This window comes from Pseudopodoces humilis, chromosome 11, assembly GCF_049639895.1.
Source record: "Pseudopodoces humilis isolate 2021_Gansu_Grassland_sample_001 chromosome 11, ASM4963989v1, whole genome shotgun sequence".
Taxonomy (NCBI): domain Eukaryota; kingdom Metazoa; phylum Chordata; class Aves; order Passeriformes; family Paridae; genus Pseudopodoces; species Pseudopodoces humilis.
The window spans coordinates 14,586,977-14,605,115 of record NC_142210.1 but is presented as its reverse complement, the minus strand read 5'-3'; the positions used below and the strand labels follow the sequence as shown (position 1 = coordinate 14,605,115).

Here is an 18,139-nt window from a genome sequence, read left to right as displayed (position 1 = left end):
CATTGGTGCGCAGTAAAAGTGTGTCCGGGGCTTATCATCTTTGCTTTCTGCCTGGATTTGGGTAAGAACTACCAGAGGACAAAGCCATGGCTTTCCTTGGCTGATTTTGCCACATGACATAGTCATCATGACTGCATTTGACAAAGGCTCTTTCCTTCTTCCTGCCCATTCTCTGTGGCCTTCAGCCAAAGCTGAGGTAAAGGAAGCAATCTCTGAGGGATGCTGCCTGGTCCCTGCCCAGGTGAGCAGCTCATTGAGCTACCAGGAAGAAAGGATTTTCTGTGCAGTAGAAATGAAACCTCTGAACCCCACATCTTGTCCTACCCCAAGATGGAAACACTTGGATAGATGCTATATAAAGCCTATTTTTTTTTCTCAAGGAAGGAGGCTTTGGCTAAACCTGACCCTCTCTCCTGTTTTCCTATTTGTGATGCTATCTTGGAGTTCTCCTGGCTCTGAGCAGGCAAACAGTTCCCAATCCCCGGGGAAGGAAACCTCTCCCTGAGCTGTGCAGGATTCAGATGTGAGTTCTATGCCTTCCAGTGGCCTCTCTTTATTTAAATTGTATCAACACCCCAGGTGTTTGCACACAAGTCTGTGATTAGGAGCAAGAAAGAAACAGAGAGATGCAGGGGAGGTTGTGTTCCTTGATGTATCCCTGCAAATCCAGCTATGCTTCTTGCGCATTCATCCTTCGATTTTGCTGTAATTGCAGTTATGGGATTAAAGTTTTTGTCGTGTGATGACATCTGTGCAAGCTTGAGAGGCATGTGTCTTATCCTTGGACTGCAAAGGTCTTCTGCAAGACTATAGAGGCCCTATATAACCAGGTTCTTTTTTTTCCAAGAGGTTTTCAAAGTGCATTCCAGTTGCAAAGGTTTAATCAGAGGTAGAAAAGCCTAAGGTTGGAAGTGTGTTGATCTTTTGTTTGAAGAGGCTCAGTAGATGCTACTGCTCTGTTTGGGTTTGCCAGTGAAGAGGGTTAAGTAGACCAGAGAGGTGGGTAGTGGGAAATTGAGACCTGCCTCTTGCCATGTGCCCATCTCCCTCCCAGCTGAAGCAAGGGGATTGTGCTGCAGGAGAAACACAGGGAAGGGCAAGAGTTGAGTATGCTTCCAGTAAACATCCAGCCCCTCACTGCAGCAGGTTTGTCATGCCATGGATGACCTTTTGTTCTATCATAGGGTACCAAAACTTTTTTTGTGACCCCCATATTGAGCAGTGAATTGGGAATTTTGCCTAGAGAAATCCTCTCCTTGTTTAGGTGGAGGGACGGGACCTTAGCAGTCTAAGGCTATGGGTGTAACCCAGAAACAAATGATTGTAACCTTCATGTGGGTGGAAAGAATGAAATGTGTGCTTTATCACACAAAAATGAAGCCTGATGACACTGGACCATCTGTTGTGCTTGTGCAGAAATCAGGACAGTCTGGCTGTGTGTGAAGTGTTGGTACTGCTCAGTTGTGTACACGCTCTGGGGTTTGTGCAGTCGTGTAATTACACTTGACATCAGATTGGAAATTGCAGCTCCATTTTACAATTTTCCATGGTCAGAAGGAGGGCTAGTAAGCAGTATGAAATCAGGGACAGATAATCTTCTCAGTTTCTAGTTTCATTTGGCCAAAAAAAAAAAAAAAAAAAATTTCTAGTATGAAAATACAGCTTTTCAGTGTGAGAGATGAAGAAGTGCAGCCATTGCAGTGTGGTCAGGATGTTTTACATCTTGAAGTGGTTGCATCTGATGATGCATTTTGTTTGCTGTAAATTGACCTTGGTTGAGACTGGATGAAATTATCCATATATATATATGTATCCATAGTCTGAAAATGTTTTTTCCTTGGGGAGTAGAACTGCTGTTTTGACCAGTTATTTTTATTGGCCTGATGGTTTGAATCTTCAACAGTGTTACCAACACCTGATTTCTCTGATTTCTTCAGAACATGAGCCCATTTATGCTATTTCCTAGCTCCCTCAGGAAGTATTTTTCTTTCTTTTTACCTAGTTTATTTTAAGTAATGAACTAATGGTTTTAAGTTGAGTGAAATTGCTTTCTTTTTTTCTCCCTGGGCATAGAGAAACGCCAGAAAGGAACTTTTTCTACCGTGTGTTTCAACCTATCCAGTGGCAACCTTTTGGTTTGCATTTGTCAAGATAAGCCGTGTGGAAGGGTTTATTTCCAATTGCAGCTCTGTTTACTGTGAGACAGAAGCTTCACTAGTTCTAGAAGACATGGCATCTGCAACAGGAAAGCTGTGGATGTGAGATGTGAGAGAGTGTAAACCATTTGCTTTGCACTTTTTCCTCTGGAAGGCATTAGTTATAACTAATGGAGAAACTACTTATTTCATTATCGTGAAAGGCTGAATAAAAGCGGGTGTTGCCTGGCTCAAGGCAAATTTTAAATTTTATTTACAAAATGTTCCCACTGAAAAAAAAAATCTGGAAACGCTTCAGAAAGGAGCTCTTGCACCGATGGATTTGTGCTAGACATTGTTAAACCCTGTTATTTTTCTGGCACTGCCTCCAACGCCTCTTGAGAATGTGCAGAGTAGGCAATAAAATGAATGCAACCCTTTTAAAACAAGGTTGCATAAATCATCAGAAAGGAGAAGAGCTTCTTGTACTCTAACAGCAGCACTCACTCTATCCTCTCCAGCAGAGAAGTGAGCTCAAAGCTCTTTGTGCCACTTGGCCTGGATTAGTTTTAAGTCACTTTTGGTATCAAGTAGAATTAGGAGGAAAATAATTTCTCTCCAAGGGTGTTAAGGTTCAGCATTTTTTCTCCTTTCATGTGTTTTCTGGATTCTCTGCTGCCTTGGTGCCATGATCCTTGCAGTCCCTTGTCAACTCTGCAAGGCCGTGATCTTTAGAGTGACACATGAGCTCAGCCATGGTCAGGCATGTGGGTGGGTCTCTCCAATGAATAAACTTGCAGTTCTTAAAAATCTCCCTATTTTGTTTTGGCTTCTTCAGTTACAGTAGTCAATGATTTCTGAGAAATCTTTCAGTCTTTAGTGTCCCAGAGCTTCCCATCAGAACTTTGCTGTGCTGGGAGAAGAGGTTGTAATTGTCAGATGGATCAAAGAGGTGCTTTTCAGTAGGAGCAGACCATGGCACAAAGCTTTTTATATAGCAGCCCAGAAGATACAAGGCTTTGCAAGTGATGGTTTAGCTGTGAGCTGCTGACAAGAAAGGTTCTCCCCTATCTTTCTCTGCATTATTTCTTATAAACACATTGTCTCTTGTGAGAATCTCAGCTCTCTTCTAAAGGAGAGCCTATGAGAGGCTGTCCAGGGTTAGCTTAGCTGCTTGAGCAGGGACTAAAGAGCAGGATGACATTTAAGGTGATTAGGGTTTTACTTCTGTAGGCTACTGATATAAGGAGCAAACTAGTTGGAAACAACTGTTCAGGAAGTCTCAGATAAGACACAGGAAACGTTTAGGTCCTTGGCATTGGCAAGGTAAACTTGGATCATCTTTGGGAACTTGAATCTAAATTTAGTGATTTTAATTGAAATTACTGACCGTTGTTGTCAGCTCCATGCACAAGCAAGTAACAAACTCATGGGAGATGTGGGGGGGGAGCTTTTTGGTGGTTGACTTTTTTGGGGGGAGGGGTTGGGTTTTTTTGTTTGTTTGTTTTGTGTTTGGTTTTTTTTTGTGCCTTTTGGGTTTGTTGGTTTTTTTTTAATTTGTACTAGGATTGAGTCAATTGGCACTTGATCCAAGAACGCTCAATGATATCTTGTATTTTTTGCAAATCCCCTGCCACTGCTGTTTCACCTGGGGTCTTAGTGGAACAACTGAAGGAGCTGTGTTTTAACTAGGATGCGTGTGTTAGTATCTTGAGTGGATGGCTTGAGATGTGATGTATTTCTGGGCTTGTGCTCAGTCGTCTGCTCACTTTGGAAGTGGACCCAAGTGGCAAGGCTGAGCATGCTTGAAAATTAATGCATTGATTGGAGCCCAGCAGCCTCTTGGGATCGATTCCAGGGTTTGGATCCGGATTAAACTTCCCCCCAAGGACTTTGGGAAGTGGTATACAAGGGGACCTGGTGAAATTTGAGACGAGTCCAACTTCCTCAAGATGGCAAGAAGATGAATGTTTTTACCAAGGGCAAGAAAGTGGGAGGAAACGCCCAGTTTAGGGAGGGAAGGGGAAATATTTTATGGTGGGGTAGTGTCTGGGAATGAAAGGGAAGGATTGTGTCTCAGCAGATATGAATCTTTCAGTTTTAATCCACATCTAGGAAGTAAATACAAAGAATCTTGCCAGCTTTGGGGAGAGGGGAGGAGGTGCTGGGTTTTTTGGCTGTGCTGCTGAGGCAGAAATCCCTGTGCTGCAGAGCCGTGGTCCAGCTGTGTCAGGGGATGATGCACAGGGCTGGAGCGCGGCGCCTCAGCAGCCAAGGGGAGCAGAACAATAAGAATAGGTGGATGCCAACAGAAGTGTTGAGTCAGCAACTGGATCTCTCTGCTGTATGAGAAATGACTAAAAAGTATATTTAATCATTTTGCTTGTTTGTTTTGGCATTTTTAGGTAATGTCATGGTGTCTTTGGGAATCACAGAAGTCTTTTTTTGGGGAGTAATGGCTCAGAAAAATAATAAAGTTCCGACTGAGTGCTCTGTAAAACTTGTATTCTGCAGATTTAAGTTGTGTCTCTGAGATTCTCAGTAGCCTCTGCAATCCTCTACTGTGATTTCTCACTGCTGCAGTTTTGCTCTGGATTTCATCCATAGTCAAAGAATTGGCTCCCTTAGGGGTGCTGGTGGTGACCAACTAGAACTGAATAGATAAGTAAATTTCCCTCCACCTTCTTTCAGCAGCAGGAAAGCGTGCAAGAAATTCTTTAGAAGGAAACCAGAACATGCACTGGCTAAGTATTCACCAATACTTCGGAAACAGGAAACTACTGCTTGATGCTAAGGTGGGAAAGTTGTTGAGATGAGCCTTGGTCAGTCTGCTGTGTTTTGTGTCTGAAAGGAATTGTAAATGTTCAAGTTGGGGGGTAGGGAGTTTAATGTGGTATCAGATGGAAATTAGTGGGTATATTGTTACTCAAAAATCTGGAAGAACGCCTTTGTGTCTGGACAGGGAAAGGTCTGTGCAGCTGAATACCTCAAATGTAAATCTCTGAAGCTGTGTCTTGCATAAGTGACCGTGGCACCATGTGTCCTGGTGTTTGCTGAAGTCAGTAGTATTGGACAGGGAGGGAAGTACTGGAAACTGGGTTTAGTTTTGCTGTTAGACATTGGAGGCCCCATGCCAGGGAGCCCATTGGAAATCCTGCATGTGCAGAATATGTGGCAAAGTGATTTAAATAGTTGGGCAGAAGATTCTTGATGTTTGTAAAGCTGATAGAGTGAAATCACTGTGGAAGGAGCAGTGTCTTTGCATGTATGTTGTGTCTGTACATTCACAACCCCCTCTCTCAAAGACCAGCTTTTGGGTTTTATGTGTGCACAGCCTGGCATCTTTGGAAAACACCATATAAAGTTCCTGCTTGCCTCTGAGAAGGCTGCAGTAGTGATGTGAAGCTGCGTCTGACATGAACTACAGAGGCAAGGGAGGTAGGGGGATCCCCTGCCTGTGTGTATCCTGCTGTACTGAACCCCAGCAGATCCTTGGGCTCAGGCAGTGCCAGCTTGGTGCAGGCCAGGAGCTGCTTTCATACCAAAAAGTAGTGTTGGAAGGCAAAGCACTGCCTCTTTTTGTTCTCTGCAGTTGGGATCTAATCGGAATTTGGCATCCAGTCCTCTTAACCCACCCCCCGCCCTCAGTCTTGAAAGCTTTTCAGTGTGCTGTTTGGTGTCCAGGCTTTTGGGAACACCATCCAGGAGTCTTCTTGCTTGATTTGGATAGAAGAAAGGACCAAATTTAGAAAAATTAGAAACAAACATTAGAGAATCCAGTAGATATCCCTTTTAATCTATAAGCACTGTGATGCTGCTGTGTAACCCTTTTCCTCTGCTTGCTCTAACTTGTTTTAATCTGCCCTTTGCCCTCCTATAACTCTTCTTATGAATTCTTATATTCCATAGTTGCACCATTCTTCAAAGAGTGGGTGTGGGGGTTTATGTGTGTGGCTTTTTTTTTCCTTTTTCTTTTTTTTTGCTGTGTGTTTAACTGCTTGACTTATTTAACTTGCAGATGATCTGAATTTCTTGTTCTGACTAAAATGCTTCCTAGCTGGATTATTTTACTTTCATGTCTAAAAGATGATGCATTCAGATTTTATTGAGCGTAATGATGAATTTGGGAGCTAACTTCAGTTCCTGGTTCTATTCTGACCCTGGTTATTCACTGTCCTTGTGCCCTTTGGCCATACTTTGGTGGTTACTGTGCCTGCAGCCTTTCACTGTGGATGACACACAGATATCCTGTCCAGCTAAGCTGCCCTCTCAACACAATAAAATGCTGCATGTCTGAAATGGCTGATAACATTAATGGTTATTGTCCAGTAAAGAGTTTAAGAAACAAGGCAGCTTTAATGAACTACTGGAGTTTTCCTTTCCAGCCCCTGCTGCTCCTCCCCACCTCCCCATTTATATTTTAATTGGTTCCTCTTCATTTTTAAAGGTCTATTTTTAATTTTTTATCCAACTTTTCAGTATTGTTGCACAAATGTAGCACATAGGATTTCTGGGCAGCTGACCAAGCTAGGATCTTCCAGTTGTTCTCAGCCACTGAAATCAGGCAAAAAAAAAGCCTTGCTGAAATCTTGCAGTCTTTTCCTGGTTTTTCTGATGCAGGTCTTTGTATTCAGTTATGTTTACATCTCCTGGGAATGTGAGGTGGTGTTTTTCTGATTTGTCTGTACTTTATGGCTCTTCAGATCTTTGTTGACTTTCTGTTGTCCAGCTGGTAATAGGAGACTGTAGGAAACTCTTGGCCTCTCTTTCAGTTTTAGGAAGCTGAGTATTTGGGTTATGAATCAATTTCTTTTAAGATCATGGAGTTCTAATGTATTGTGATTCCATAGAGATTGTTGTTTGATTTCCTTTTTTTTTTTTTACTGCCTTCCTCTGTTTTTTGTTGATATGTTTTCAGATTATGTGTTAAATAAATAGGTGAGCACAAGCTCAGGATCAAGAAATGACTGTGTGCAGTGGGGGTGGATCTTGGACTTTCCTGTTTTAAACTGTCTGAATTTTCAAAATAACTGAGCATAGCTGAGATACTCTAATGAAAGTGGTTTATGTTTATGAAAGGGATTTTTTTTTTAATGGAAGCTTTATAGTCTGAAAACTCTAAAGTGGTCTGACTTTCAGAAACCCATTGCTCAATATGCAAGTAGAACTTTTTTCAAAAGCTCAATTTAGAGTTTTTTTTTTAAGAGCCTAAAATGCTCTGGGGAAGTCAAGGATATTATTTTTGTATGCACTGGAAAATATTTAGAAGTACTTATACGGTGCAGCGTGTCCAGTCTCCTTAATATTTCTGTGAAGTGGGATGCACTGTCATTCTGACAATCCTCAAATTGGACAAGGTCTTTTATGTGAACCTGTGGCAGGTGGTAGGAGTCAGGAATTACAGGCATTCCTGCTTTGGGCTGTGCTTGTTTTAAAAGACACCCTGCTCCTGGCTGAAAAACACTTCTTGCTGAGTTAAATGAATGAACCAAGGGGCAAAACTCAAAGTTTAGCTAAAACAGAAAACTATTACAGCTGGGGGGACAAGACAACTCCAAAGCTTACAGCCCTTGTGGGTGGACAGAAACTCACCTTCACATTGTTTTTCATTAATTTGTCTCATTCTCTGAGCCCACAAATGCTTGCATATGTGGACTTTAACTTGAACATGAGGTTTTCCTGTGTTCAACAGTATTGTGGCTCAGTGAAATGTGACCTGCAGCCTTACAGAGTATGGCTCTTAAAACTGTGCTGCTTCTGTGAACCTAAAGGGTGTAGATGTGCATGCCTGCTGGAATAGCTCATCCCAGTGAAAATGGCACAGGCTCTTCTGCCTTCTCCAGTACACAAGCCAGATTGTTTTTCAAGTGTGATTCTCTGTGTGTTTGCAAATTACTGATGTGCACTGACTTCTCCTGTTCAGCTTCTGTGGTGTGTTGTTCACCAAATGTCTGGGATGGCTGGGAACAGAAGGGATGCTCTCGTAAAGTGGGCAGAGTAGTCATGTTTTTAAGCTTGAAACACAGTGGTATGATTTGAGTTGGTCATTTAATGGTGGGGGTTTTTTGAGGAGAAGAGAATAGTTGTGGGGGGTTGGGTTTGGTTTCTTTCTCCTCCCCAGCTGATTGAAATGGAGTGTCTTCCTTAGGTTTTCCTTATGTATTTAGGTGGTGTTGGAAGCTATCCAGGCAACTCCTGGAGTTATCTAACTACTTAACATGAAACACCTGTGCAGGAGGATTGTGTGTGTCACTCATGGGGTTTTGGTTTTTGTTCTTCTTGAAAGAATAGTATTTTTTTCTTTAGTAGTCTTGAATTTAGTTTCTTAAAGCTATGGTGGTTGTACATATTGCACAGCCCTGTAGATCTCAAATAGATTCCCTTCTCAATAGGAGAAAATGTGCAGAAATATTGGTGCTCCCTGCTTACAGGTGGGATTGAGCTGAGGAGAGGCTGTTTGGTTGTGCTGCAGCAGGTCTAATTCCAGGACGGGAGTGATTGACTCCAGGGCTTCTTTAAATCCAGTTCCCTCCATTGCACTGGGAACCTGTTATACCACTGAGATGGGAAATAGTCTCCTCTCTTCCTGGAAAAAGCAATGACACAACAGTAGGATTACTCAAATCAGATAGGTTTCCAGACACTATACTAGAACAAATCAGTCTTGGTAACTGTTGGTATCTTTGGTTCAACTGAAGTTATTTGTTCCCTTGCTTTTCACATTGAGTATATGGTGCACATTATCATTTTATCTGAGGGTTTCCAAGTGCTTAGTGTATTCCGCTGTACCAGTAGCTCAGTGGAAAAGCCTCTGCAAAATAGACCCACAGGATTTGTTTCCATTTTAGAACTGGAGCTGGAGGGAGTGTGGCTGAGCTGGTGTAGAATTGAGATGCGCACATCTTCCCCTCATCGTTTGGAGGGGACCAGAGCCGTTTAGGAACAAACTGAGTTTGTTCCTCATAAACAAATTTTTCAGTATTTCTCTCCCTTTTTTTTTTTTTAATTTTTTTTGGTTGGTTATTTTTGAGGTTTTTTATATGAGGAAACAGACTAGAGAGGCAAACCAAATCATAGCTTTCATTGTGATGAGTGAGCTGAGCTATCTCTGCTTCAGCTCTGATCTTAGCTGAAGGCCATGGGTGGAGCCTTTTATTTCTTGGCACGGCTTTGTCCTGGCACAAGCAGAGCGCTGACATGGGGTATTGTATCAGCTGCCATCTGAGCAACTGGCAGTCAGCAATATCTTGGTTAATAATTGTGATAGAAGCCCTTCTGTTGAGCTTAAGGGATTTATTTCCAGCTACTAAAATCCTTTGCTAGGAAGATTTGAAAACTTAGGTGGATTTAAACATTTCTGGACATATTTGAGGTGTCTATCATCTGATTTGGATAGGAAACATTTATCCTGCTGCTTTTAGGATTGATGTTCTCCAACAGGAATCTGAGTATTTCCCTGGGCCAGCACTGAAATATTGCTGTAAGTTGTTCATTAGTCGTACAAGAGTTAGCCCTAGTCCATCATTGTGGTTGAGTTAAGGACAAAGCACAGAATTTCCAAAATGCTGTGCAAATCTTGTTGCCAATAACCATGGTAGTTTTAGTTTCATCATCTCATATCTTTGGAGAATAAGCACCAGGTCTTTTGCAAGGCTTTTGAGTAGTTGGACGCCACTCTTGAGCTGCATAGATCTAGTGGTAAAAATTAAAATGCAGTCCATCGGTGCGTATGGTAGTGCTTGTTCTTTCGGTATTAGGGAGAAGGGTTTTGGTAGGGGTGGAGGCATCTAGGTGTTCTACACCTGAAGATGGTAACTTTTTGTCTATTTTTGCGTGTGGAGAAACTCTCAAAACTCGGAAACGCTGCTAGCTGGGTAGCTAATAGCCGGAGCTGTGTATTTTAGGGGGTTTTTGGTGTGGAAGTCCCCTTCAGAGCTTTTCATGACTTGCATTATTTACTTCCTTTCCAACGGATGGTCTTTTTGCAGATTTTTCTCATAACCTTATTAATTAATACAATGGGCTTTGAGTCGGAGAGCCAGGGGTGGGTTCTTGCTGCAAGACAGGGTGAGAAGGGCCCCAGTTTGGGTGGGCTGGGCATCGTCCCCTGCGGCTCTGCCGTGCCGCAGCCTTTGCGTTGCCCTCTGGTGGCAGGTGGCCCGGACCCGCCGGCTACAGGCTCTGCACTACCTCGTCCCCCTGTTCCCGGGGCAGATCCACCCTCCCGGCAGCAGAACCGTGCTTAAACCACCTGCAGTTTGCACTCTGGCTTTAATTCAGCAACCCCGCCAGCAGAACCATGTTTCTCCTAATCCACAAGCATGAGAACCTGAAAGTGAAGTTGATTGGGATATAGGAAGCGAAACTGATGGTTCAAGATGCATTATTGAGATGATGTTCGGAAATACATAGTCTAAGATCTAATTGTAGCTCTCTAGATATTTGCAGTTAGACTTGCCTGAAGGTTTTTGTAATGGTTCAGTGATATTAATAGTTTCAGAAACTTGGTGGAGAGAACAAAATAGCAAAAAAAAGCACTGAAAATTAGATAGTCTGTTCTTTCGGCTTTATATGCAATTCAGTTCTTTCCACCAAGTAGCTTTCTCTTTATATCAGGAGTCGGTGGTCGGGCTACATTTCAGTCATTTAAAACGACCCCGGGGCAAAATACCAGCATGTGTTAAATTCTGGGCTCCCAACCTGCCAATTTTTAATTTCTGGATTAAATGCTGTTGCGTTCCTCTCCGTGGACTGTGAAAGGAAGCGGTGTGTGTGCAAACACACGCCCTGCAGCCCTCTCCTGAGGGGCAATACCTTGCAGACAGTCTGCAGCCTCCCTTTGTTCTCCCCATCCCCAGCGCTGCTGGGGCCAAGGGGCTGAATTCCTGCGTGTGCCTTCCCCGGGCTTGCTGCCCCTCTAATTGTCCTGTTGTCAGAAGGCGTGTGCCTCCCGAAGCCTTATCAGATTCCTCCAAAACCTTGCAAGCAGTTCAGGTGTTGACCCCTTGAGCGCAAACAACTCCGCGCCTGCCTTGGGGCATAGCTGCGAGACCGGGCTTAGTGCTCGTGTGTGCAGACCTGGTGGCTTTGTCACCGGGATGGAGCACCTGCCTGGGGAGGGGACCCAGGGGCCGGGGAAGCTGAAAGGCTGGCGGGACTCGAAGCGGCAGAAGGAGAGTCCAACAGCTGCTTGTGTCAGCATGAGGATAAGTGCAAGGAGATTAATAGTTATTTAAAGAGCAAATGGGGACACGGCATTCGGCTGTGGCATGTGAGTGTATAAATGCAGTGGAATGGCTGCTCTGCTGATAACATTTAGACAGATGGTCCCTGGACTGAAAGGAATGAAAAGGATCTTGGAATATCTTAAGGATATCTTACATTTTAATGGAGCACTTATTTTATTATTTTTGTTTATTTGGATCCCAGGCAGTACCTTCAGCACTTCCAGGCTGTGCTGTCTTGTTAACGCTGACCGCTTGTTTGGCCATCTTTCCCCATTAGCTTTAAGTGGCCTGGGATTAGAGAAATAGTTTTTAAGTGAAAGCTGAAACACTATTGTTCTACTGTCTGTATGTCTGAGCTGGTGTAGGAGACTGTTTTCATCACAGCTGTCTTCTCATTATTTGCTGGTTAGGGAGTGTGTCTGATTATAATCTCCATGAGGGATGAAACAATTGAGTGATACTTCTACATTTTTGAGAAGTCTTCAGGTCTCACTAGGATATTCTGGGGCAGGAGGTCTGTTTTTTGATGAAATGCAAAATTATTGAGCAGGTAAAAGACTCTTCCTGGTACAGTATGTCAGAATTCTGGCTCTTTCCATAAGGAATTAGCCTCAAGGGAAGACATGTTCCAAAAGTCCGTTAAATAGGTCTTGGTTGAGTGAATAGCCTGCAGGAGATGAGACATAACTGTCATCTGTGTTGCCAAAGCTGCAATCTCCTTTCGGAGAGGAAGAACCAGTCTGGATTGCTCTCTTCCCCCATCAACTATTTAGCTTTGAGTCCAATTAAATACAAACTCTCCCATCTAACAGGGGTGCTGGGCACTAATAACATCCACACTGCTCCAGAGGGGGAAACTGAGGCAAGGAGGGAAAATGACTAACCTGAGTCACTGGTTCACCCAGGATTAGGACTCAATATGTAATTGCTTTTATTACTCTGCTGCCTGCAGGCCTGAGACAAAGGAGGCCCATTAAGTGCAGGGCTTTTTATATGGTGAGGAGCAATCCCTGCCCTGCAGACCTTTGCTGCCTGCAGTAGGGTGAGGGTGGAGGGGGAGGAGAGGTGCCTTGCCCAAGGACACAGCAAGTCACTGACAAGGAGGGAGGGAACCAACTCTCCCTTCCCTCTGCTGCCTATCCCAGATTCCAAAATGAAGTTTTTTGTGCTGTTCTCCCCTGCCCAGACCTTCATAGCACAGCTCCTGGTAGCAAGCTGATCCATCTCAGGAAGGTCCCATGTACCTTACTGAAGATCCTAGAGCACCAGCCTCACCTTGAGTGTTTAATAAAACCTCCAGAAAATATTAGCTTCTTCTAGTGAAACAGAAACCTAAGGAAAAGCTGCAGTGGGTGGTTTAAATTTCTCTACTTTCATTCTGAAGTGTAGCTGAAAGTGTGAAATCTTCGGGCTCATGGAAGACACTTCATCCTCTCAAAGGGACTATCCTGTTTTCCTCTGTGGCTGAAATGACTGTAAAGCTGGGTGTTAAATGGCTTATCCAAAGTTCCCAGGGGAGCTCAGCAGATAGATTGTGCCCTTCCCTTTCTGGCCTTTGAAGGGGTGATGTGCTGCTGGAAGCTTCAGTAAGGCTGCTGGGATTCCCAGTATTGAGAAAGAGATTTTTTTATTTTTGTTTTTTTTTTTTGTTATAAATCTTGTGGTTAGTGCTCTGACTCAGGGAGACTTGGCTGATAAGTAGAGGAATAACTGTTGGAAGGATGAGGGAACTTGTGAGCAGACTATCTGAAATACTGACAGATAGGTGAGCTTGATCACTCTGTGTGGGGCTGGAGCTATAGGATGTTGAGGGACATGAGCTGCTCAGAGCCTTGGATGAGAGAAAGAGCCTGAGTCTCTTCTGCTGTGTCAGCAGCAAACAGCAGAACTAGGTGCCTTTATTGCTGCATGTTCTTGGCTGAGCCCAGCACTACTGGGAATGGGCACCACAAACCTTTGGGATGCTGCATGCCCTGGGATGCTGCATGCCTTTGGACACACACAAGGATGAAGCTGTGAACCCGATGTACGTGACTGAATCCCACTTGTCTGCTGCTCTGTCACTGGCCAGTGCCATGTCCTCTGGAGGATTAAAAACATTTGGCAGTTGTGTAACTTTCTCCAGAATACTTTCCTAGCTTCCGAGTGTTGGTAGTTCAGAATTTTAAAATCAGATACACTTGTCTTGGTGGATTTTTCTCAAGCAGAACTTGTCTCCTGCCTTTTTGAACTTAGGTGTTTAGTATTGTGTCATTTTGTGGCCAAAAAAAAAATAAAACAATCCATGTTTATTTGTAGGCTTTGTGAAGAATAACTCTGTTGTGAAGAATAAATGGTGTATTTAAGCCAAAATTCTGCTCAAGATGTTTGCTTATTCCCCAACTCCTCTTTTAAGAGAACATGACAGTTAATTTTGTAATTTTTTGCCCTTTTTCTATGTTGTCTAGGAATTTATCCCCTTCTATCATATTGAGTTCCACCTTTCTCCTCATTGACTTTTTTCCAGGCTGAAGAGTTGTCATCTAGTGCTACATTACGGGATGACGTTAACAGGATTTGCTTATTCTTTTCACTTTCCTCTAAACTGTGTTCCCCTCTCTCTTTGAGGTGGGGGACCTCAGCTAAACATTGAATTTAGGGTATTAGATTTGTTTTTTCTGTTAACCTCTCCTTAATCTAACCTTTGCCTTTGTACTCTATTCTCTAAGGTTTTTGGTTTTGGTGTCTTCCAGTTGTTTCACAAATTGTTTGTACTTGAAGGCTACTTTAGTTACTTTAAGTGAACTACTACTAGTTAACTACACTTAGCTGTGCCACTGATAGTTTTTAAGCATGGGAAGAAACCTTCCATGCTGTCTGTTTCCATTTTACTTGATGAGAACATTAATTCTCTACCACCATCTGTGACTGGTCACTGGCAGTTGAATATGTGGTACAGATAGGCGGGTGGCAACTAACCGCTTTTCCAGTGAGTCACATTTCAGCAGTTACTTCCCAAGGTCCTAGCATCATCCTATGTGGCAGGATCAGATCCACAGCCTTTGTGGAGAGCATTAGACTGTTGAAGATGGTGTAGCCTTGTAGACATTAGAGCCAGTTGCGCTGTAGTAACCTGCTGATTTTTACCAGGTTGCAGCAGTACCTCTGAAAAGGTCTGACTGTGTGTGACATAGCGAGCCTGTCTCCCTGTGATGGCTTTCTGCTCTGCAAATCACCTACTGGTTATGCACAGGCTCTTTTCCCAGCTCTGCTGCTGAGCCAGTGTGTGACTGTGAGAAGCTGTACTCCTTTCTGTTTCAGTCACCAGTGTAAAGAGGGGGATATCCTTTGCAAATCTCCCTCCTGGTGTGACACCAGTGGTGCTGAGATGATGCTGTGCATCCTCCATGGTGGAGGCTGTGCCATGTCTGACCACCTGTGCTGATACAGCTCCTGTAACGCTCCTGTGCATCTCTTTGCCTGCAGCCGCAGTACACGAACCTGGGGCTCCTGAACAGCATGGACCAGCAGATCCAGAATGGCTCTTCCTCCACCAGCCCTTACAACACGGAGCATGCGCAGAACAGCGTCACGGCCCCCTCGCCCTACGCCCAGCCCAGCTCGACTTTTGACGCCCTCTCTCCCTCCCCAGCCATCCCTTCCAACACAGACTATCCAGGACCTCACAGCTTCGATGTATCATTTCAACAGTCCAGCACAGCAAAGTCAGCAACATGGACGGTAAGGACACAGCATCCCTTCACTCCTTCGCTGACTTTGGTCCCCCTGCCCATAGTGACTTTATTCATGTCATACATACCCAGGCTTGTGCAAGAACAAAGTGACCCGAGTCCTCTGCAGGGCGTGATGTGTCACACAGAAGGGAGACATTTATCTTGATGTTGCTCTGAGAGGGTGTGGTGGGAATTTAACCCTCAGTAATATCACTAAATCCCAGGAGACTAAAATGCCTTGCAAAAAACCAGTCACATAGAGACCATGCATGATGACCAAGTGGCTCTCTTTTTGGGCCCAGCAGGAGCACTGGAGTAAAACCTGAGGTGGGCATTAGCATTGCCTCAGTGCTTCCCTTGGCTTTCTTCAACATCTGTGGGTTTGTATGAGGTTTGGCATGCAGGGCCATGCCAGCAGGGTGGAGGTGGTGCTCCTTGCTCAGACCCATGCAGTGTGTGACTGTCATTTTCTGTGTCCCTGTCCTGCAGCTGGTATGGGAACCCCAGTATATCACCAGCTCGGGTCAGCCCTGTGTGTTGTTTGGGATTTTGTTGAAGGGTGTGGGGTTATTTTATTGTGGAGTTTCGTTGTTGGTTTGGTGTTTTGGGGTTTTTATTTAACACTTTGCTGTCAGAACACTACTTTTCTTACCAAAAAAATGCAGAAGCTTGAAACCTGAAGCCCAGCTCTTGATCTTTGGTGGTGCTGGCTTGATTGTTCAAGCTGTAGAGACTTCATAGCTCAGGACTCGGCACTGCTGGAGCTGGAAGTCCAGCTGTTGTGGTGTAGGGCTCTAGCACAAAGATGTTTACAATGGAGAATATTGCTATCTTCAAGATGTTCAATATTTGCCTTCCTTTCCTGTGGGCACTTGGAGTAGGTGCAGTGAATAATGTCCTGCCCCATGCTACCCAAACAAAAGCAAGGACTTAATTTTTCCTTTTTTTTTTTAAGCAAAAAAAAGATAGACTTTTTACCAAAAGCTAAGAGCATTAAAACGGTGTGGGTTTTTTTATTTTTTCTTTTTAATCTGAGGAACTGCTTTGATCTCAGATACAATCTAGCTGCAAATGCAACTAAAAAACAAACTCCCAGCTACTGCTGCCAGCAAAGCATCAGAGCCCTTGTGCTCTCATCTGGAAAAAGATGCTATATTGCCACAGATCACTATAAGGTTACATCCCTTATATTTTAAAAGCCTTTTCTGGTAAAATTTGTCTAGAACAGACATTAATAATTTTGTTCAGAGAATCGTGTTAAGTGAGGTTAAAATGTGATAGGCCCAGTCACAACCACATTTCCATTTGTTTATGCATAAAAGAGGTATTTTTAAGTGAGGTTGAAATTGCATATTTTACTCATCAGCCTGGGGAGTGATGCTCTGCTGTAGTTCGCACTTGTTTTCATGTCCTTGTTTCTTCTATTACGCTACACACAGTATTTATTTTCAATTCCCTTTAGGTAAGGAGGGTAACTGTTGGTCAGTTCTGCTTTGCGTTTCTCAGGGCAGGAAAATGCTGGCTTGGGTTTTTGCTAGCTGTTCTGGAGAGGGTCCTTTGAAGGAGGTATGAAAAGACGTTCTCTTTTGATACATACAGTACAAAGAATTATCTAAAGCAGCTGCTAAGAGCCAAGGTGTTTGATGCTCTCCTTTCAACTGCGAAAAGCAGTCTTTTGAAATGAGGTTTGAACATATGTAGTAGGTTGTTCCAGCAGCGATGAAGGCAGGAGAGCTACTAGCAAGCTTAAGTGAGATGTTTCACCTCAGTGATAGTGGCTTTTTGGGGTAGAAGTGAGGGCTGAATTTTAATGTGGATCTAGATAGTGGTCAAAGCTCAGATTACATGCTGATTTTGAAAAAAAATAAAATTTCTAAAAGTTTTCTGATGACTACAGTCATCCGATGTGTGCAGCCTGTGGAAGGGCTCGTTTAGCCTTCCCTCTATTTCATTGCCCTTATGTGGACCAGCAGATGAAGGTGTACTCCCCATGCACATTTCAGTCTGTTCGGGTCTAAATCCATGTGTTTTACTAAAGGAATGGGCTCTTAAACAGCTGTCTGATAAGGGAGGAGAGCGTGTGGTCCAGGTGCCCCTGCATTAGCTGTGACCAATCCAGGTGACCCAGATTGAGCTGCTCGTGCAGGAGCTGGCAGTGTGCTGTATGCTCACACTGGATTATGCCAGTCCTGTGGGGCTGGCTGGGGACCTTCAATCAATACGCCTTGCAAAGTAGAGCATCTATCCATCTTCGGAGCTCTGCCCTTCTGCTAATTAATCCACCAACTCATTTCACATGAGCTCTTGAGCAGTTGGTAATCTGTGTTCGACAGCTTTATCAGTGGGGTGGGTGGGGAGGGACGTGAAGGCTCTCCTTCCCACTGTCGTCCTGAGAAGTGTGGAAACACGCATGAAATGTTGATGAAAGGAGGAACGATTGCCCCATCCTCTCAGCAAGAGCAAGTTCTTGTAGTTGCTCCCCCCCGTGTGACTTCATACACTTTGATTAATGCCTGTCGTCTTTTTTAATGATGGATTAGGAACTTACCCAACTGGAAGAGTTTCTTCCACTGCAGTGACCTATTAAAAGTTTAATTACTTGATGGCCCCACCCTTATTAAGAGTCCAAAACTTGAAAGCCTTGTTCTTAGTTTGTTTGGTTTAGTTTTCTATTTTTTTTTCCCTGTTTTCCCTTGTGCAGTTCCCCGGATAAAAATATTAAGTGAGGAAATCCATTTAGTTGGACTTTCCCCCTTTATGGAGGGGATGAGCCGGTCTGACCCACCTTCTGTCCTTCTGGGAAGGGGTTGGTGGTGCCTGGCAGTGGAACTGCTGTCCTGGCTAACAGCATGCTTCACCAGAGCTTCTGGGCTGAGTCATGTCAGATTAGGTCATGGGAGTGAAGGCAGTGAGCTGGGTAAGAGGAATGGATTATTTCTCCAAAAACCAAGAGCTGCTTTCATGGAGTGATTGCAGACCTGTGAAGGTGCTTCAGGTTTCTAAGCTACTTTGTGTATTTAGATCCCAAGGTTATTTCTGTTGGAGGTGGGGAAAGTGGAGAGTT

At 43.9% G+C, this 18,139-nt stretch overlaps 1 protein-coding gene across 4 annotated transcripts in view; it reads left to right on the top strand.

Moving 5' to 3' along the window:
- The window catches only part of TP63 (tumor protein p63), an 86,131-nt gene that overhangs the window by 21,539 nt on the left and 46,453 nt on the right, over positions 1–18,139 (top strand). For all 4 annotated transcript variants that reach the window (XM_088061001.1, XM_088060999.1, XM_088061000.1 and 1 more), the window contains one exon: positions 14,828–15,082. In XM_088061001.1, coding sequence (XP_087917127.1) covers positions 14,828–15,082 — 255 coding nt within the window. The remainder of the gene's footprint in view (positions 1–14,827; positions 15,083–18,139) is intronic.